This window comes from Calypte anna, chromosome 7 (genome assembly GCF_003957555.1).
Source record: "Calypte anna isolate BGI_N300 chromosome 7, bCalAnn1_v1.p, whole genome shotgun sequence".
Classification (NCBI taxonomy): domain Eukaryota; kingdom Metazoa; phylum Chordata; class Aves; order Apodiformes; family Trochilidae; genus Calypte; species Calypte anna.
This window is the reverse complement of record NC_044253.1, coordinates 1,424,761-1,446,601: the sequence shown is the minus strand read 5'-3', so window position 1 is coordinate 1,446,601 and position 21,841 is coordinate 1,424,761. Positions and strand designations below refer to the sequence as shown.

General features: G+C 46.2%; 1 protein-coding gene across 2 annotated transcripts in view; it reads right to left on the bottom strand.

The window, feature by feature from the left end:
• The window catches only part of CACNB4 (calcium voltage-gated channel auxiliary subunit beta 4), a 49,260-nt gene extending 27,774 nt beyond the window's left edge, over positions 1–21,486 (bottom strand). The window contains exon 1 of one of the 2 annotated variants that reach the window (XM_030454583.1): positions 21,260–21,486. In XM_030454583.1, coding sequence (XP_030310443.1) covers positions 21,260–21,304 — 45 coding nt within the window. In that variant the 5' untranslated portion in view covers positions 21,305–21,486. The remainder of the gene's footprint in view (positions 1–21,259) is intronic. The other variant, XM_030454582.1, reaches the window with a different exon arrangement.
• Between the last annotated feature and the right edge of the window lie 355 nt (positions 21,487–21,841).

Below are 21,841 nucleotides of genomic sequence, written 5' to 3'. Positions count from 1 at the left end.
TTCTATTTGCCACATCCTGTGAGGTTTGAGCAACACAATTTTTGTTTATTATTGTTATTACTATGATGAAAATGTTTTTCTTTGCTGCTCTGTCATTTCTTTTCCACTGCAGCCATTGCTCTATTCACCCATTCACCCCAAAATGTAACCAGAAGAACCCACAGACTCATTTCTGCTCCCATCACCAATAAGGAAAACAACAGCTGGGTCAGAGCTCAGTGTGACCCAGGACACCAGCACTGCTCAGAAACACAAGATATATCCTAAAGCTGATTTAAATCCAGACTGTAGCTCTGTCCCGTGCTGGGGCTGAGGTCTCTTCACACTCTGGCAGTGGAAATAGCTAAAAATCTAAGTATCTACCAAGAAGGAAGCTGGATTTCACTAGCAGGGAGGTTATTTATCCTCTCCCTGCCTTTCACACAATGTTTTAACCATGAACTGGATCTCCAACCTGAAAAAAAGTCCAAATATCCTCACTGCTCTGCAAGTTTCAGTGTGAATTGAGGTCAATGTGCATTGCACAGGAGGCTGTGCACCTCCTTAGCAAGTTCCCAGGAACCTGACAAAGTTCTTGACAAAGCAAAAGGGGAATAAATAGGCACAGTGCTGGCTGCTGGGCCATATGCTGCCATATGCCTTGTGTGTTGAAGGGATGATGTGGTGTTTTACTGTAAAATAAAACCTACAGAAAGATTCATTTTCGATGCAGTTCAGTGCAAGACCCCACATAAATCCTGTTTCTCACTGGTCCATGTCCCTCTGCACAAGATGAGCCTCTCCACAAGCAAGTCACAGGATCTGTACTGTTCCCTCTTCTGAAAAATGTGGCACTGACAGAGTGAAATGACTACTGCAATTATGCCATAAAAACAGAGGAAAAGTGCTAATATATTTTTACATGGAAACAGGAACCAGAACTTGCAGACTTTAAAAAAAAAACCACCCCATTTCAACCACCAGTGGCCACTACTGCTGACCAGAGCTGTGCTCACCCTTTCTCAGCCCTGGCAGCTAAATTCCATCCCCAGGCAGGTGATGTAATGAAGAGGCAAACACAAACCCAGTGGGCATCTCCTCCTTTGGCATGAAAACATTTCCTGCAGCCACAGCCAGGGCCAGACAGATCTGTGTGTGCCACAACCACCTCCCCAGCCCAACACTGCAGAGGGGTCCTGAGGAGTCAGAGCTGGGTGGTGGCTCCAGGCACACCTGAGGGTCACATTGCTTTATCTTCATTTCATGTTGTTATACACACAGGCTTTGCAGAAGGAGGTGCAGGGATCACCCTGGGACACAGCCCCTATTTTGATATTAACAGTTGCTTTTAATATCCTCCAGAATCATTCATATCCCCACAGAACTGCAAAATGTGTTGCTGCTGCTGCAATGCTAAGTAATAAGGTCTGGTTAAGGAGCAGGGAAGCAGTTTTGCAGAACTTCTTCACAAATCCACATCTGAGACAATGTGAATGTGCCATGGAGAGGCCAAACAGGACAAGGTTCAGTTCCCAACCTAATAATTTCCTTGCTGGATAACTAACACACACACACCCAAGCCAGCTGCATACACATTTTACACTGGGTTGTGATTTCAGACTTAAATGCTCAGTAATTATTTCCTTCTGTATGTTTCCTAGATTTATTTAAGACAACTCATTAGGTGTCCCAGCAATCTGGAAATTCCTAAGTAGTCAGAACCTGTTTTTTCTTTCTGAATACTAACTATCAGAAAATAGAGCAATTGTGATCTCTTTATTTTCCCCCCTCCCAAATTGTAAAAACTTGCAGCCACATTTCCCTTCTCAAGCTGCCTTCAGTTCAGCACAGACTGTGTTTTTACAGCAAAGAAATCTGTTTTTTTTAAAAAAGTAACGTATCAATTTACTGCCAAAATACTCCAGCTTTCCAATGAAAATGCAAGAAATAGAGAATTTTGCCTGACTTGCATTACAGGAGTAATACATTCACCAGGAGTTACAGATGGAAAAGGTCTACACTTGGATGCAGACTGAAAAAGAAGCTTGAGATAGTGGTCACTGAATATATTGTTGTTCTAAACTTCCCCCATTCTGACAGATGTCATTTCTGGTTTTATAAACAACTGTAAACTCAGAAGTTCTTTCTGCCAGAATCAGCCCATGGCATTCACAGACACAAATATCAGCTCATCCTTTTTCTGGCTCCTCTCTCCAAATCAATCACTTTTAATTTAGGGTGAGGATTTTTCTCCCCCTCCAAAAAAGAGTTTAAATTCAGATCTTCCCACACCAAGGGACACCCAAAGCACTTCTTCCACAGCCTCCAAGCAAACTGAGAGGTGAAGTTCACAGCCAGATGGGTAGCTACATGCTCATACAGTTTTTCTCCAAAATTTGTCCAAACCACCAAATTTCAACAATACACCAACCTTTCAAACTGTTTCTGTTTTGGTTTTCTTTTAAATCAACCATAAAAGAGCAAAGAACTGTCTGGCAATGCTCTGATCTGTGTTTTACACGAGTTGCTTGCAGTTAGAAGTGTGATTTAATCAACAGCTGAACACCTCCAGCCTGAATTCTGCTTCAGTCTCTGCAGCTGGTCCCTCTTGTTCATGAGAGCTACTCAGAAGACCCAGCATAGAAAAGAATAATAATAATGTGGTTTTTTCAGTGATAAAAGGCACCAAACTAAAGCTACAACAGTATAGAGGCACTGCTTTTTTTGTTGTTTTTTTCTAATTATTTTGGCTCTTCAACATACAGAGTGATCTTCCCAAGGCTCTGGGGAAGCTGCAGCTACTGGGTTTATGACACCTGATAATAACACACCAGCTAATAAAATTGCACCTGGTATCCTAAATGAGCTCTTCTGGGAAGATGTCTGTATCTGTCCCCAATAACATGCTGGAAGTCAAGAATGTTCCCTAAGTCTTCACAGGAAAAAAAAAAAAAAGGAAAAAAGAGACAAATATTGCCCCCAAACTCAACTCAATCATGCTGCCAACCACACAAGCATCTGTGTTTCCCATATGTGGTCTGCCACGATGGTTCCTCAGATGTGCAGCATGAAGGCTTCAGCCAGGGAAGTCCTGAAATAAAGGGGTGTATTTCTATGCAGCTCCCTGAGCCCCCAGGCTCTCCCTTTCCATGTTCTCAGAGATCTCTTCTGCTCCAAGTGAGGTGTCCTGGAGCCAGAGACACACAGGACAAACAAACAGCAGGTCTGGAATCTTACAGATGTTTTCCTATGCTGATCTACAAGGGGATTAGCTCCCATTTCTCCCCTTATTTCATGCTGCTCAAGTTCATTCCCATTTCACTTTCCTCTTCATCAATCTTTGCCTTATTTTCTCTCTCTGGTGCTCTCATATCCCCATGTTGTCCTTGTGATACCCAGGCTGCCTGTGCCCTGCCTGGGCACTGCTCTCTGAAACTTATTTCAGCTCTGAGCAGAGGCCACCATGGATCTGTAAATTAGCATTGATTCTTTCACAGTAAGCTGAATAACAAGTATCCTGTCATTGCCACAGGTTTAGGAGCATTTAAGAACCTGAAGTAACAGGCATATGGGGTATTTAAACACAGCACTGCCCATCCATCTACCAGGACACTATTCCAGCTTGAAGCTTCCCAAAATACCAGCACTGAAAACTGCCTGCAGTTGTCACCTTACATTTCTGAACCAGTTCTGACCTCCCACAGATGATGCCCAAACATACCCACCTCCTCTCCCTCCATACCTGGCTTTCAGTGACCTCTTACAGTTCAGCAAAGTTCACCAATTTCATCTAAGAGTTGCAATTTTGTCCTTTCATCCTCAAATCTCTTCCCTCTTTCTGCCCTTCACCTTGCTTACCTTCCAACTGAATGAATTTACTCTCAGCACAGGACCAGAAAAAGCCCAACACCTCAAGCCTCAAAACCTCCTCTATGTGAGCTGGATAAACCTTCACCAACTTTTGCCAAAGATCAGCTGGCACAAATCAAGTAGGAGTTCTGGACACAGCTGATTTTTATCTAGAAGCCTTGTGATGGATAAGAAAAGAAGTATGCTTTAGAATTTAAATTTCTGATCACTTGTTATGCAAACAAGAACCCAGCACTCCTCAAACTGCTCACTGGAAGGAAAAGAGCCTTGAAAACTTAAAATATTTGAAATTTCTTTGCTAACTCTGCCCCTATTTTAGTTCTGGTGACCAGACTGCCATCTGGTTCTCAGAAACTAAATCACAGGGGGAGCTGGATGTGACCAGGCAGAGTCTGTTACTTACACTTCCCTCTGTGCCCGAGCATGGGTGTTATTTTGACTGAGTCCTTTAGAAAAGGGAAAAAATAGAGAGGTTGGATAGAAAAGCTAAGTTTATTCTCCTTCCAGGACTGTTCAGCAGCACACGGACAGCTGACATTCAGGTTCCTCTCTGCGCTGTGACCTCCAGTTTTTATTTCACAGTGCAGGAGGGACCTTATTTTAGTAAACAGGACCCGACTGCAGGAGTGGATGGCACAGAAGCAAAGCAGGGAGGGAGAGCCAGATTGCCACTGCTCTCAAATTGCTGCCCCTGCAATATGCTGTGCACAGAGGAGGCTCACAGGATCACATTGCCAAGGGGCTGAGAGACGAGAAGCGGAGCGGGGCCCTTGTCACCACCTCCCTCCTTGTCACCTCTTCTGCACAGCACCCTTTGTGCTGACCTGGCAGTGCTGGGAAGGGTAAGAAGTGTCAAAGGATGGATCTCAATTATCTTCTCCCATTCATTGACTAAAAGGATTTTTTTTTTCAACTTTTCCAAAAAACAGTCCATCTCTCCTCAGGCTGCACATCACTTCAGCCCTCAAAGCAGGAATGCTCAATGCAGTGACCTTCAGTGGTCAATGGTCATATGGTAAACATGAGGGAAAAGTGGAATTTCCCTCAAGGCCTCATTGACAAGAAGATCCTAGCCACCTGTCTGTCTTCCCCACATGCTTCTCCTAATCCAAACAGTTAAATTAAAGCAAATCATAATTTTTAAGGATTTTTTAGCACTGCAGCATCCCAAGTTTCTTCTAGCACAGCATCACTGCCTCCCACACCACCAGGTTTTCTGCAACCAAAATAACCCTGAATATTCCTTGATTTTTTCATACAGAAGTGGTTTAGAGCACTCTGAACTGTCTCACTCCTCAGCCCCGAGCAGACCTGGTGAAACCAGAGGCTCAGCAGTGGTGCTCAAGCAGAGGAGTGCTTGGCTTTGCCATTACCCATTAAGTGTGTCAGAAACACAGCAGGTGCCCACCTCAGAAATCAAATTCCACACAGCACATGCTTTGTGTTCCTTCACCAAAGAAACCTGGTGGGCAGCCAAGCCCCACTTGTTACACAGAGCACTGCAGCTCTCTGCTGGGACAAGTTTTTATTTGAGGTGGCAGTGATCTCCTCTGAAGTCATCCCATCCCCTCGGCTTTTCCCCACCTCTCACAGGTGCTGCTGAGGGTCCTTCCAGGGCACACAAAAAAACCCCAAAACAGACTTATAGTATTCAATGAAATTATAGGAAAATTGCTTTGTTTAAAATACTCGTGCTGTGCAGTGAATGGGAAAGAACTGTGACATGCTGGTATGGTATTGGTGAAATTAATTTCACGCTGCTTAATTTAAGCCAAGCAACTGATAGAGTTTGGGCTAAGGTTTAGTAGGTTGTGTTGCTGTATTGTGGGTTTAATTGGCTTTTCTTTCCACAAGCTTCCCATCTCAGAGGCTTAGAAACAGTTTTAGACACTAACAAATGAGGCTTACAAACACAGCATTTTACTTTTTTTTTTCCATTTTAGATTTTTCACTCCTTTCTTTCCTTTTTTTTATTTTTCAGGTGCCTTGATCTCTTACTTTTCCTGCAGCAAGGACCAAGTTCTCCAATCACACAACTGCTGGACTCCAAATAAGCTGTTCTGTACTGCTGGAAATACCTTTGTAAGTAAGAGCCCTAATTTTCTAACTACTATGCACTCTGTACACAGCAACTCCTTTCCCCAAAACCTTGCAACCTGCAATCTCTACGTGCTGAGAGCAAAATGGAAGTGAAAGGGCATCTTGCTATCACCTACAGAGGTAATATCTGAGCACCACTTTATGGAACTTAACTGCTGTAATCAATCCAGGACTCCAAGGACTTTCTAGGACCTCGGGGTTGTTACAGCCTGTACTTTGCTGCCCACTGCCTGGATGGGACTTCACAGCAGTAAGGATGGAAGCTGTGCCCAACTCCAGCAGTTCTGCTCAATTCCCTGCTGAGTAGCAGTGGAGCTCAGGTACCCCCCAAGAAGAACCCAAGAGGGGTGGTTATCACTGCTACAAAATAAATAGGAAAAAAATCCCCAGCAGGGCTCTTTCCTGAGTGTCACCATACTGATTGCTGACTGTCACCTCTTGGGCTATCAGGCAACGTGCTGAAAATGTTATGCTCAGGTGTTTTGCAGCATAACACAGGACAAACAAACAGCAGTTTACTTTGGGGAGATCAGAAGCACGAATAAATATCAAAGTTTGTTGTTTTTTTTTTAAATCTCAGAATGCCCCTGGCCCAACAGTCTCTCCTTATGTTCAGTGTCAGGATAAATGGAGGCACTCAGTTATGCCAGGTAGAAATGCAAAGCCAGGAACAAGGAACAGCCCAAAACTTTAGGCTATACCTAAACTCCAGACTCTGTAAATATTATTTTTTTTTTATATACAGCATGGGCTGAACAGATTTTCCCAAATTCTTGTAACTACCATGAGCTGAGGACAAGCTATTTCAGTTTTACATAGTGCAGTCGTATTTGGTAGTTATTTAGAGAGTTAAAAACCAGAAAATCAGAGACAAAATCCTTTTTCTTCTTTTGCTTTTTTTTTGTTTGGGTTTTTGTTGTTGTTATTTTTATTTAATAACTGCCTCCAGTATTATCTCAAACTGGATTCTTAATTAAATGGCTTAGGAGAAGCAATAATTTAATATTCCTTCTTACTAGCATCCAATAAGCATTTCAACCAAGAAAAAAATCCTTTACAAATCACCAGCACACCCACAACCTCTCTGGTTTGACAGAAGCAATAACTGAGGAAGACACTGTAGATCTCATTCTGTGCAAAAATCTCCTTCTCTATCAAAATTCTCTCATGCATCAGTAACACAAATTCACAGAAGCAGCACACAGGACCTGGACATTGTTCTTCAGTGACAGGATTAAAAACAAAAGTCTTGTCAAGAACAGAATCTGTCAAGAGCTGACAAGATTTAAAATGCTTATTTTGGTCTAAAGCTTTTGCCATTATTTTGGGATAATGCAGAAGAGGTACATCTCTTAAAAAAAAAAAAACCAAACAAAACCCAAACAAACAAGTTACTGCTGTCAAGGGTTCTGTTAGTGCCCTATAAATCTGCACAGAAATGTAACCACAAAGGCAGGAATGGTGGGATACTTGACTGAAGTCAGAGCCTGGATAAAGGTACAGAAAACTATCCAACAGAGAAAAACATCCAGGGATGATCAACCAGAATCTGGAAGTCACAAGTAAGGAACTGATGTGCAGAAGATGGCAGATGGTTGCTTCCTCACAACCACCCTGAGGGTGATGTTACTCCCATTGGGAAGGTACAGATCTCACTAGTCAGATCCAAAGCCCTTCCTTGCACTCCCAAAGAAAGAGAAGGATGGGAAGAAGAAGGATATAAACCAAAAGCCAGTTAGCTGTCAGAAACACTGCAAGGATGGGAAGAAGAAGGATATAAACCAAAAGCCAGTCAGCTGTCAGAAACACTGCAAGTTCCTTTTCTGCCCTGGGCTAAACAAAGTGAAATTCCCAGAGCCTGAACACCCAAAGCTGGATTCTTGGGTAACCAAACTGCACATGCTGGACAGAGCAGCCCTCAATTGCTCTAATAAAATATTTCAAAAGTCAGGATGACATGATGCTGACCTGAACACCCAGAATACTCAGAAAGGGAAGAGATCTGGGGATGGCCATAGCTTATATGAGTATTAATGCATTTGTGGCACCCATTGCAGGAGGCAGATCACCAGAAGACCTCTGTGTTCCAGGGAAACTCCCTCCAAGCACCCTGTGCTGCTGGCAGGAAGGAAAGGATTGTATTGAACTCACATCTTCTTTAGTGCTTTTTAGCAGTAACTACATGTTTTGTATTTCATTCTTTCTGTGCCTTTGCAGAGAGTTTTCCATGCCAGGAACTCAGTCCCTGGAAGCTGCAGGGTTGAAGACTCCTCTGGGATGGGGTCCATGTTCAGCTGCAGTGGCTGCTGTGTACATCCTACTTTCCTCTGCACAAAACCTGCAGGAGAATTCAATTACTAATGAGTTCTCCCCCAGGTCCCTTTAGTAAATCCTCCTGTGTGCCATCAGCTCCACGGGGAGGGCACAGCACTGATGTACTCTGTTGTTAAACCAGCTTCTTTATCCCTTTGCACAGCATCTCCCTCCTGGGCTGGGCTGCAGGTGGGAAGGCTGCAGGGACAGCCAGCAGCAGGGAGGAAGAGGAGTGCAGGGGATGAGGAGGAGGCCTCCCAGCAACCTCTCCCAACCCCACACCACCACAGAACTGATGAAGGCCCTGGGGAAGGGATGGGCCAGCACAGCACCTTCATCAGAGAAAGAAGCTGATGGTGACAACTGGGGGTGACAGCATCCACGTGTGCCTCGGGTCTCCCCCACCCTTAGAGAATGAAAATGCCCTGACTGTCCCCTCTCCTTGGAGACACACTTCATCTGCCTGCTCTCCAGGAACAGGGCCTGGAGTCCTGGGCTCCTATGAAGTTCCTAATCCCCTGTACACCATGGGCAGGGAGCTGCAGAGCCAGCAGTGCCGTCCCAGACACAGCCAGGACTCCAGCTGTCCCTCGCTGGCATTGGTATCACTCTGGCTGCCAACGCAGATCCTCTGGTATCCCTGTACTGCAGTCTTTATGTCAGCCTCAAAGCTGGAAAAGAGCCGTGCAAGCCACGCTGCTGAAATCCAAATAAATTACCAAATTAGTGAGAGGTACCAAGAGAGGAAAATAATTGGTGAGCCTCAGGGAACAACAACTCCACTCCTCCCCTGGCCCCATCATCCCAGAGCACTGAGCAGAGGTGGCTGCTCCTGCAGCTTGGGCAGCTCCTTCTGCTCTCACAGGAGGAAGGAAAACACCAGCTGGTGAGACAGAAAACCAGAGGAGAGCAGGATCTGGGAGTTCCTCCTGGGAGCCAGAGCTCCTCTCCAGCAGAACCTCTTTGCCAGCAGCCCCCCTGCAATTGGGAGCCCAGGCAAGGAGGGACTTGCCCTGGGAGCAAGGAGCAAAACGAAATAAAAACCAAACCAAAAGAACCCAAATGCTGTCAGGATCTCCAGAGACTGCAGCACATACCCAGCCAGGCAGGCAGCCACTGGGGACACCACTTTGCTGATTTCCTTCCTGAAATAGTTTGATGGGGGAAAGCAGGTTGAGCTTCCAGCTGCTGGGAAGAAGCTTTTGTGGCTTTTTTATTTATTTATTTTTGTTTAAGTAATGCAGCAACTGCAGTTGGGTTAAGAGGCAAAACAGCCAACAGGAGGAGGCACTGAATGGCTGGAAAAAAACTGAGCAGGAATCAGGACTTCTGGGCTGCACTTCCCTGAAATCCATTAGCTTACCTCCACTGAAACCCAGGCTCTTATTTTGGTTTTATGCCTCAACTCAGTTCTGGCCCCAGATTTCAGAGTTCACAGCCATGTGCAATTTCTGTTTAGGTCAGACAGGTTTGAAAAAGCTCAGCAAAATCAGCCTGGAAAATGGGCTGTAATGACCTGGGACACACCTCAGTTCTCAGCAAAACAACACTGCAGCATTTTTATTTATTTACAAGGCTGCTGTTGTTCTTCTGAGGCTACAGACTCTTTACCTGGAAGAGATCAGACCATCCAGAGAGGCAGCCTAGCCTTAGAATTGGTTTTGGGGTTTGTTTTATTTTTCTTTGAGGAATGCAGCATAACCAACTCTGATGCCAAATAGAACTTGCTTATCTTTTCTACATTAAATTCTTGCTTATGAAGGAAGGCACAAAATATCCATGGAAAGGTACATGCCTTGGAATGTATTTTCCCACTCTGTGGATATCACTCGGATGCAGAGAACCAGCGTAAGAAATCAGAACCTTTTTCCTGCAGAGAACAAAGGCTATGGAAGAATGATGAATTTGTGTGTTACACCCAAGAATCTTAGAGATAGATTTCAGTACTGAGCACATCACATATTCAAATGGCTGTCACCAGCATCCCCAAGGTATCAGGGCTGTAACTTTAAGCTTGGTCAACACTGGGGACACACCTGGCCTGCTGTGGTCAAAGAACCAAGATGGATTTGGACAGAGAGAGACCAAAGTCCCATGGAAATTTCTTTCTCAAATGCTGGGAGCAAGATCATTCAAAACCCTGGGTACAAATTCCTGCCTGTATTCATAACATTTATAAGCCTATACAGTAACAAAGTGAGCTAGGAGGGAGGATCTTGTTTAAAAATAGGATGGAAAGGTTTTACAATGAAAGCTGCAAATTTGATTCTGAGCCAACACAAAGGCAACATTTGCATGTGTTATATCCAGAGCAGTGCAGCTAAAAAATGGAACAAGGTTCTTAAATATTCTAATAGGTAAGACATCTTCAGCATAGTTGTACCTCCAGTTATAACTGGCAGTGTCAGCACTAGGAATGACATTTATTGGCAAGTTTCAAAGCCTAAGTCAACTTCTTAATTCTGCTCAGCAAAACAACTTCTACATATCCACCACAACTCTATGAATTTTAAATGCATAACAGAAAATATTCCAGCCTGTGACTTTTCCTCTCTTAAACTCCCACTCATGATGTCTGTTTACATGCAGCAGACCTCATCTATTAAAGGGAGAGATTACTTAATGCATTCCTGAAATGGATCTACTCTAGGGGAGATTCACACACAATACCTATCCAACAATGTACAAAAACACTTCCTTCCACTCTACTCCTTCCAACACTCTGTACAAAAAGTAACAGGCAATTGAAATCAGCATGGCAAAATGTAGGGAGGCAAACTGTAATTCATCTGTCTGTTCTTCTATCTGGCAACACATTCATTTTCTAATGAGAGACTGATAAAAAGTGCAAAGTTTCAATATTCCTGTTTTCTGGAGTGCAAAAAGCATCCTAAGAACATTGTAACTAAGCATTACACTGGGGATGAAGCTACTCCTCCAATTTAGTCAGAAACTTGGAAAACAAATACACTGAGAAGTTTTTTTTCCCCATTTTTCTTTTTCAGACACTTCTAAGCCCAGAACCACTGGAAGGTACAGAGGGAAAATGACACCAGATCCCTGTCTCTGCTAAGCAGCTTTCTTGCAGGGCTGGCTCATGCTCACACTGGTGGCTTAGTTGTGTTCCCACACCCAACAAACCTTTCCTGGGTCATTTCTTTGAGCTAGGACTGTCTCAGGGGAGGCAGGGTGAGTACTGTCCCATGCCATGTTCCAGGCTTGGAGAAAGGAGCTGGAAAGAGCTCAGTGTTGAAGGACCTGGGGGTGTTGGTTGAGAGCGGTTTAATAGAAGCCAGCAATGTGCCCAGGTGGCCAAGAAGACCAACAACATCCTGGCTTGTGTCTGCAAGAGTGTGGTCAGCAGGATCAGGGCAGGGATTGGCTCCCTGGTTGGACTAACAGCTCAGAAACTGAGATTGTACCTGGACTGGTGGACTGGTGGGAAGGAACTGGGAGATGCCTTGGCCACCTCACCCAATAGTTCATAGTCCCATGGGCTCATTTATGGCCCTGATGCACATGGCTATTAAAAAAAAATATTCTCCAGCCTTCTACACACCAAGAGCACCTCACAGGGTACCTACAGCAACACATAAACAGCAGGCATAACATTTATGATAATGTAATCACTAACTGCAATGCCACTGTACCAAGGACACACAGCCCAGGGAAGGAAGCTTTAGCACAAGTGAGCTGACCCACCAGAGAGTCAATTTCTGGGGAAATGTCCCAGTATGGGGCAAAAAAAAAAAAAAAAAAAAAAAAAAAAAAAAAAAAAAAAAGAAAAAGGAGAGGACTCAGAGAAAACGTATTTAGTATAAGCAGAATTATCCCAAAATAGAAAGGCTTGTGAAGTTTTATATGAAGTGTTAGCAGCTCGTTCAAACACACACTTCACCACTTCAGTACTCAGCAAGATGATAGGAGGGGTTTTTTTCACATGATTTCTGTAATAAATCAGCTCACTGCCAGGCTGCATTCCCCACGCTGGTGAAACAGCACAACCAAACAGCTCCATCCCCAGAATTTACACAGCCTTTGTACTGCCTGACTTTTTAGGAAAAAAACAAACCACAACAGAAAGTCTGTCCCTCATCCCCCATCCCCTGGGCTTTACTGCTCTTCCTTGCCCTTGTGGAAGCTGAAACCCTCACAGCCCCAAGGAGCAGAGTAGCCCAGCACTGCTCCTTCTGAGCCCTCAGAGCCCCTGGAGCCCTTCTGACAAGGCTGGCTTTAGACAGGAACACAACATGCAGATGTACACCCTCAGCTCTGCAGGCCCCAAACCAGACATCAGTGCCTTCCTCCTGCTCTCCATGCTGGCTGGAAAAGCTTGGCTGAGCCTGGGCATACAATTAACCCTCCAAATCAAAAAATCAATCTATCTGCTCAGCACCATGGGGGAGACAAAGGCAGATAGGTGGGCACAGGACAGTCACCAGAATTAGTATCTGGACAGGACCTCCCCCTTCCTCCCTTTTTGCTCTGAAAATTTCAGAATGACAGAATAGCTGAAGCTGGAAGGAACCTCCTGAGCCCAACCCCACATATGGATGTATATACACATATGTGTCTGTATATATAGACACAAACCCAGCATCTGCTCAAAGGCAGTATGGTAGGAACAGAGCCAAGTTAAGGAAAGAGAACCTTAGAGGAGGGGAAGGTAATGAAAGATACAGGAACAAGGAAGGGAGGCTCTGGGTGTTCAGCAGCACATGGTAACCTACACTGCTCCTCTAACCCACCCAGCTGTGCACATCCCTCTCACTCTCCCAAGAACTGCTCTCTGGTGTCTTTTTCCTGAGGAGAAATCTCTTCTGCTGCCCAGTAACACAGGGAAAGATAGGCACACACCAGGGCTCCAGCATATGAGCCAGTGAGCTGCAATGGGGCAAGGAAGCTCCAGTCCAACTTCTCTTTTATTTGGCTTACGAAATAAATGATGCAAAGTTCCCTCCCATAGAGTTACCTACTTAGATGGTGTTACACCAGGAGTGACTGGCAGGCTGCTGAGATCAGCTGGCATGCACAGGACCCTGACCTAAAGTGTCACAAGTGAAGGGGACCAAGGTGTCCACAAGTGAGGGACCTCTGAATGAGGGTAACCCCCTGGGCAAAGACAAAGACAAAGGCCATGCCTATGAGCACTCTGTAAACCCCCTCACTGAGCCCCATGGAGAAGCACACATATTGCCCCTGGCTGTCAGCACATGCTGAAGAGATGGCAAGAAGGAAAGGAGATGGCAAACTGAGCCACTCAAGAACTGAGAACAGTTCACTGTTGGCATGAAAATTAGCAGTGAAGCACAGTGGAAAAATACAAAGCAGGATCTGACGAAAGTTTGCAAGCAAATCTTGCCACCACCTGCAATCCCTACAGAACCCAGCCTGCAGCCAAGGAAATGACACTTTGAAATTAATTACTGGATTCCAAATGACCATGAACAGTTGTCAGGCTTGTCCTGTTTGTACTGTAATCTGCATTTGTGTAAGCTGCTGACTTTTAAAACCAGGCTCCATCTCTATAAGTGCATACTCAATGGAAAAACATCCAACAGCTCGGTATCTCAGAAGCAGAATGTGTTTTAAGGAGATAGGGAAGCAAGCCCTGACATCAACAAATCCTAGGGTAAGCTTCTCCCCTTGTTATTCATTATTTCTGTGATGTTCCTCCAGCACCAAGAGCCACGGGGCTCCCTGGGATGCCCTTCAGCCCAGGCAGAGCTGCTGACACTTCCTCACGTTTTCTTAAGCACTGGGAATTGGGAAAGCCACCTGCAATTCCAGCAGATTTGTGGGAAGCCCTTCCCACTTCACCTGTGCTCCACAGTCAATCAGGAGACCCCCAGAAGGAACCCAAAGGCAGGAGGAAAGGCAAAGTTATGGCACAGCTTAGTCCTTCAGGTGAATGAATATTACTAAACTCCAACTATCCCAATCTGAGCTCTTACTTCCCCCACTGGCAGCTATTCCTCATTATGTTTCTTTTGTTTAGGTGACCTGAAGCTCTTTTTTTTCCCCTTCTGCTTCCTTTTAATGCATTTTTGCTGAAAAAACCAAACAACCAAACAACAAAAACCTCAATGGACACAGGAGGCAGTGTTGGTTTTATCGTAAATTAGAAATATTTATTTTTTTAATCATAAATAAAAATATTTACGATTTTTACTGGAAGTTTGACTACCATCCTGTGGAATCACAACATTAGATTTAACAAACAGGAGATGGGAGCCAGACAGAAAACCACTGTCATGTGAGAACAAAACATTACACCTGGTAATAGGCAATGTTGTAGTAACAGAGTTTGGAAGTTTTAGTAGAAAAAAACCTCAGCAAAACCACCTCATCAACCCCCAAAACAGAACAGAAGTTACCTTTCCAACCCCTGTCAGACAGCCTTTTATGCAAAAAGACAAATGTTAGGCAGATGATGATTCATTAGGCAAGGCAATCTATTAAGAACTACCAGAAATGAAAACACATTTGGAACTGTCACAAACACACAAATGCTTTGAGCATGTAAAGCCAAACTTCCCTGAGAATGCAGAAGACTTAATGGGCAGAGGACAACCTCTTTTTATCAGAAATTATCAAAAATGTTCCCAGTCAAGATAGAATTCAGTGTTCACCTGAAAGTAAAAGCCCTACATCACCAAACAGCAAGGAGACAATGTTAGGTCCTGCCATCACTCATCCTTTTTGGATTAAACAGTAAAAAATTAATCCCAACGGAGAACCAAGAGACACCAAGTGACAAATGGCCCTGCAAGGACAGTTCCCTCAGTTCAGACACATTCCAGCTCCCTCTCAGGAGTAAAAGAAAGAAATTCCAGTTGCCTCCTACTGAAGATCAGCCCCAAAGGGTCTCAAAGGAGACCTCCCAAAGAAGGATGGCTTCAGCAGGATCTCACTTCCCTTTGCATCACCAACCTCAGCACCTCACAGAAGGCCTGGATGGCTGAGGACTCAGCATGTTCTGTGCAGCCTTAGTCTGTAATTAATTTTATCTATAAAACAAGCAAAGATTCTGCAAGTTTGAAAACTCCTCTGTGTGCTGTAAAGAGAGTGTGCATCACCAGGCTCTCCACCACTGGGGAGCTGTGCTGGCAAGCATGTTGGAAAAAAGAAAGGAAAATCCATTGACTTTTCCTAGCAGCCTTCAAAATCCATCAAGCTCTATCAAATGACAGCCAGAGCTGCACTACCAACTTTCCATCTTCAGCTTGAAAATTATAGAAGGGACCTGTGGAAATGCTGCACCAAACAATCCCTGAAGCCTTCCTAACCCCACTGAAAGTCCCAGGGTTTATTTGACAGCTGAAGGAAGCCTGCTGCTTGATCTTGGTGTCTAAAGGTGTTCCATAAGATCAAATATAAGAACAAGGATGTTCCATAAGATCAGACATAAGAACAAGGATGTTCCACAAGGTATTACAAAACTCTACAGTAATTGGCTTGGGGGGAGCAGAGAGCTGACAGCCACAAAGAAAGGATTTCAGGAGAGCAAGGAACCACCTCTGTCTCACTGCAGCCCCACTGTGTGTGCTCTGTGGGCATCACCCCTTCCCAGGACAGCCCACCCAGCTCCTCTCCTCTGAGAGGGGTCAGAAACCACAACCCACCAGCTGCCACCTGAAATAGAGTTGTTGTGTCAGCAGTGGGCTCTGGGCTGCAGCTTCAGCATGGACCCACACTTGGCACAAGCAGTGCTGCTGAACAGGTTACAGGGAACTGACTGCAAGGAGTTTTTTAAATTACACCAGCAGGAAGAGTTTTGTAGTAGAGACAAGATGAAAAGCACTTAAAAATAGACAGTTTTGCTTCATCTCAGCCTGCAACTGAGAAGATGTATAGAGCAATCAGGGACCACCTTTCCTACTCCCCCCCAGAGATGGGAGTACCAACAGTGACCCATTCAGTATTTAAGTATTAACTTCCCACCAAGAAGACAGGCAGAAGATGAAGGCAGAAATGAAATGCCATCTTAAAGGACTCAAACCCCAGGAGGAAGATGATGACCTGAGTGGGAAACACTGCCATTATTAAGCAGAAAGGCACGCAGAGAGGGTGCTGCAGGCTGTCACCAGCTCTGGCCAAGTGGTGACACTGAGCAGCACCCTCCTTTCCACCCAGGCACCAACCACCACGGCCACACAAGACAGATTTCCCACTCATGTCAGCTTCCCAGCCCTCCCTCTCTCCCAGCCACCCGCTAACCCCACATCAGGACACCCCTTGCTGTGTCTCTGCTCCTTCTCCTCCCACCAAGCCAAGCTGAACTCCTCAGCAATTTCCAGCAGCCCTGATAAGTGACTCAAGTACCCAGGATAAAGCTCCCCAGGTGCTGACAAGCCTTCCACTTCCACCCGGGGAGAGGTGAGGAAAACCATGCCCCATGCTCAGCTGCTGTGCTGAAAGGAGTGCTCTGGAGATATAAATAAAAACAAATGGAAAGGGACTGCTCTGACAGCTTGGCAGGTGAAGAAAGGGTGACACTTACTTGTCATTCCCCCTGGGCTGGCAGGGCTGGGAAGGACTCTGCATTAGAGGGTATTTGTTGCTAGCTCCTGGAGGGAATGGTTCAATTAACTGCTGTTTGCATGGAAAACTTAATTTTACAGAAAACGTGATTTCTTCTGGGAAGGTTTTGTTGAAGTTTGTTTCTGGAAAAGATGGGAGGCTTTTTCAGGTAGTGACAGGACTAGGGGGAATGGTCTCAAACTAGAGGAGGGAAGATTAAATGAGATATTAGGAAGAAGCTCTTCCCCATGAAGGTGGTAAGACACTGGCACAGGTTGCCCAGGGAGGTGGTGGATGCCCTGAAGTTTTTAAGGCCAGGCTGGATGGGGCTCTGAGCACCCTGATCTGTGGGAGGTGTCCCTGCACATGGCAGGGAGGTTGGTGATCTTAAAGATCCCTTCCAACCCTGAAAATCCTGTGATTCTATGAAACCAAAGAGGACTGGGAAATCCTGGATTGCCACATCAAGCAGTATTCACATCTTCCCATGCCATAACACACACATCTCTTAGGGCACAGCTGCCAAGCTAAGACAGCATTATTTTCTTACCCAATGGACCTCACTGTCTCAAGCCCCCTGTGCTAAAGGGTTTTTATTCCTATTCTCTTGTTACCAAGAATGTAAGATGTACTTCCCTAACAAGCTTTCATTGCCAAAAGGCTGCCCCTACACACAACACTAAAAAGCCCCCCAGAATCACAAGGGTGGGGTAACAAAAAAGGCAAAAAGCTTCACTGGGAAGATGTTTCTCTCTGTGGTCATGCAGCTTTCATCACCTGAAAGCCTGCACTTCACATGTAGATTACAAGGGCACTTGTGGCTGCACAAGTTGTTTGCTTCCATATATCTGCACCTCTTCAACACAGCAACTATTTTTTGTCTACAATCACTGGTAAGGTTTTTTTCAGCTTCAACAGTGTAATTTTCCTTCCTCAAAAGCCTCACACTAGCTGGTGCATCATCTACTCCACATTAATCATCCCAGCTGGTAATGGATTGCAATACCCGTGCACACAACCCATTTCCTTTTATATACATAAAATAAAACCACATGTTTTTGCATGTATTTTATAGATACGTGTGCATACACACTATAATAATCACTTCAGTTCTAAAAAAATCTACATATCTATGTAGTCTTGTAAAATGTCAAGTTTGTTCCTGGTTTTAACAGGAAAATTTCAGCTGCACACTTCTCCTGGACTGTTCTCTGCCCAGTTAATCTGTTTATTCAGTACCAAAAGAGCCTAGGGATATATTTGGTACCTACCTCAGCTTCCCTGCCTTTAGATGGTGTGATTTTACAGTACCTCTGTAGAAGTGAGGACATTTATTCTGTATAAGTGCCACACACTGATCATTCACCTTTTCTTGCACTGCAAATTCAGATGTGAGATGTACATGTAGGATGCACACTGGGTGTGGGTTTATTCCTGAAAAAAAACCTCACGTGGCTGTTTGGAAAATGGACAAAGCTTAACCCTTGACCACAAGTGCTGCTCTTCTCTCTGCTTTCATCATCATGGCAGGGATTCACCCCCACCAACCCAGCCCACCAGCTGCTCTCTTTGCAGGTACAAACCCCAAAGAATGGGGGGTGAGTGGGTTTTTGTTCTGGCCTTGCCTTTAGGGCTAGGAACAGCTGTAACTCCTACTGTATGGCTGGGAGGGAGCCTAAAGCAGCTCAGCAGCCCCTCTGGTCAGGCTCACTCTAGAGGTTCAGGCAGACTTTCTGCCAGTCCACCAGGGTGCTACAGCTTTCTGCCTCTTTGGACATGAATTTCCTGCAGAGAAAAATCCAGAGTGAATATATATTCACTTATAATTTCCACTTGTGAAATTATAAGGATTAGGGTTAAAAAAAAACCCCCAAAACAATGACTCGTTAGCTCTTACTTCTTGCCATGAATATTAGGCCTTGACAATAGAAAGCTGATGTATGGATTTTCTGAGGACAAATGCCTACTTAAGGATGATGTTACTGTACTGGAATGACTCATCTTGAGAAGGTTTATTTTATGCTGGAGGCATTGCAAGCAGCACAAGTCTTCAAACCCATCTCCCAGTGCTTCAGAGAATGAAAGAGCACCCAGAGTACCCAACCTCCCAGCTCCTTCAGTTCACAAGCCACACAACAGCTGGGCTCAGCCTTCCAGATCCTAAAACTCAGAACAGTACAAAGGCCCTGACTTTAATCTTTGCATGCTTACAGTTATTTTCTCTTAACCTCAGGGAACCAGTACTCTAGCCTTGATTTGTTTTTCACTGACTTAATTGTACTACATTGGCTCTCTTTGGCTGGAGAGGAATACTCACATGACCCATCACTCTACCTGTTTGCCAGAATATTGTCTCAGCAGGCATTCTCACCTCATGAGTCAGAAACCAAAATAACAATAATAATAAGGTATAATGTTTTAAGCAAGTGGTTCAGGAGCACAATGCAAACAGACACTTGGGGGACTGTAGCTGCTTTGTGTCTGAGCCTCTGGGGTTTACAGCCCCCAGGTTTTCTGTCTGATTATATGCTCCAGATCCCTTTTAGGTGCCTTGCTTTTTAGGGTTTTTTCTTTTTGTCAAGGAAAGCTGAGATTCCCACATTTTCTCTTGATTCCAGAAGTCTATCAGAAACATTCTCAAACACTGAGAGGCTGTAACATTACACAAGCCGCAAACAGCATTACTGTGAACTTGTTAAGAGAGTGTTAATGAACCTGGAAATGAGTTCTTCATCCTGGTCCTTCCAAGTGGACAGCTAAAGACCTAGTTCCTCTCTTCTGTTAGAGGTGATTCTTACAGTACAAATCCTAACACAGATGTCTGTATATCAGGTAGGGCTCTGGGCTTCTGCTGTCACTGAAATTGCTTTCACTGCTTTTCCCAAAGGTCACTAGAAGAAATCTATGGAGTTTAACTGAAATGCATGGAGTTAAGCATCTCAGAAGCACCCTTGAATCCCACCAAACATTCATGTGCAATCTCTAGTGAACTTTAAAACCTGGCTCTAATAGTTAAAACATTTCTAGATACAACATAGAGCAGCCACTACCCAGCAAGTTAGCCTTCTCAGCCATGCTATCACCCTTCTGAGCTGTTTTCTGAAAAGTGTTTATACTTTGCTGAAAGACATTATACCAGCACAAGACACATTCAGGATTGTGAACAGTTCCCAAGAATTCACACTTTGCCTTACAAATGCCTGGTTTACAGAAACATCCAGTTGGATCCTGGAACACATCCCTGAGAGATCCAACACACTCATACCCACTTAGCATGGCAGCTTGTAAGCAGCAGTGAGAGGAAACACAAATTGACACACACGTACTAAAAAGGCAGGGATTTCTCAGCTGACCCAAAGAAGCAGAGTTTTGAAGGATTCAAACACAACACACGGGGCTTCCTCTCATCCTGGTGCACTGCATTAGTCAGTTTCAGTTCTGTTCCAGTTCAGTTTCTCCCTCTGAAATAAAGGGATGCTAAAACAAGTTGCCAGTACGTGGCTCCAGACCCAGACAACCTCATTGTCAGGCAAGGGTGGTGGGGGGGAAAGCTTCATCTGAAGAGATCCAGGCTCTTGTCCATTCCCCTGGGGATACCACATCATACCATACATACGTCTGCACTGACGTACACACTATTTTATGGTATAATCTGTGTTATTTTATGAGCTGGCCACAACGCCTTATGTAACAGAGCCCTGTTCAATACAGCACAGGGTGCTCAGCACCCCGGCAACCCCAGCAGCTTCCCTTGCCCCGAGTCATTCTGCCCCAGGGGGTTCCTGCCAGACAGACGGGGCCACTTGGGTCACCAGCACCAACCCCTCCTCATTTTGGGCGTCACGGTACCGGGGTGAGGGGGCTGGGGAAAAGGAGGAGGGGGGGTGTTTCCTCTGCGCTGCAAGAGAACCATTTTGTGAGGGATGCCACCCGTGTCCCCAGCACGGCTGTTGCAGACTTAAAGGAGGGGGAAGATAATTTCCCAACGCAACACCACCAACCTGTCCGGGATTTTTGGGGGGGACAGGGCCGGTAACCATCACCCCCCCGGTGGTACCCACTGTCACCACAACACCGCGGCCGCGTCCGGCATCCCTCCTCCCCAAGGAGCCCACGCCGAGCGCGGGCAGGATGTGTGCGGTGGAGACGGCAGCCCCGCAACTTCTGCTGCTGCTGCTGCTCTTGTGTCAAACACGCACCCAGCGCCGTGTCAGGAGCTGCTTCCCCGGAGACGCGGAGGGAAGGGAACGGGAGCACCAACCCGGGCTGCGGGACCACAAGCCCGGGGGACCGGACCCACGGCCCCCCGAAATCTCCCTGTTCCCCCCCGAATTATATAATGGAGAAGCGTTTCGGGGGAGCACCTCCGGTAACAAAGCCCCTGGGGGGCAGGGGGATGGCTGGCTGGGGTAGGGAGGGAGTGTGGTGTTTTTGCGGCCACCCCCACGCCTCTCTCCCCCGCGGCGTCACTCACCGCCTCCGAGTCTTCAAATCCATGCAGGTACAAATTGTCGTACATGGAGGTCCGCTGACGCCGGGCGGCCTCTCACGGTGCGGAACCGGCGCTTTGAGGCGCCGCGGGGGAGGGGAAAGGGGAAGGGGGAGGGTGACGAACGGCGGAGGCCTGTGCGGCGTTGGGGCCGAGCCTTCCCTCTCAGCGCTGCGGACGCCCCGACCGCGCGGCACCGCCTCTCCGCGCCCGCCGACACCGCCGCAGGTGCCGCTGCCGGCGCCGCGCCGCCCCGCAGCCTCCCCCTCCAGCCCCGCCGCGGCCCGCTCCCCGCGCCGCCGCACCCCATTGGCTGTCGCCCGCCGCCGCCGCAACGCTATTGGCTACGACGCGCCGCCGCCGCGCCGCCATTGGCTACGACGCGCAGTTTAGCGCCACCCCGCGGCCCGATACCGAGCGACGCTGCTCCCCTGTCCGCCGCCTCGGCAACCGCCTCAGGGCGTCCGGCCGCGGCCCTGAGGAACTACGGACAGCGGCTGGGTGCAGCCAGCACGGCCACCTCCTGCCTGGGTGCCCGAGGAGGAGGCGAGGGGAGCCTAAGAACGA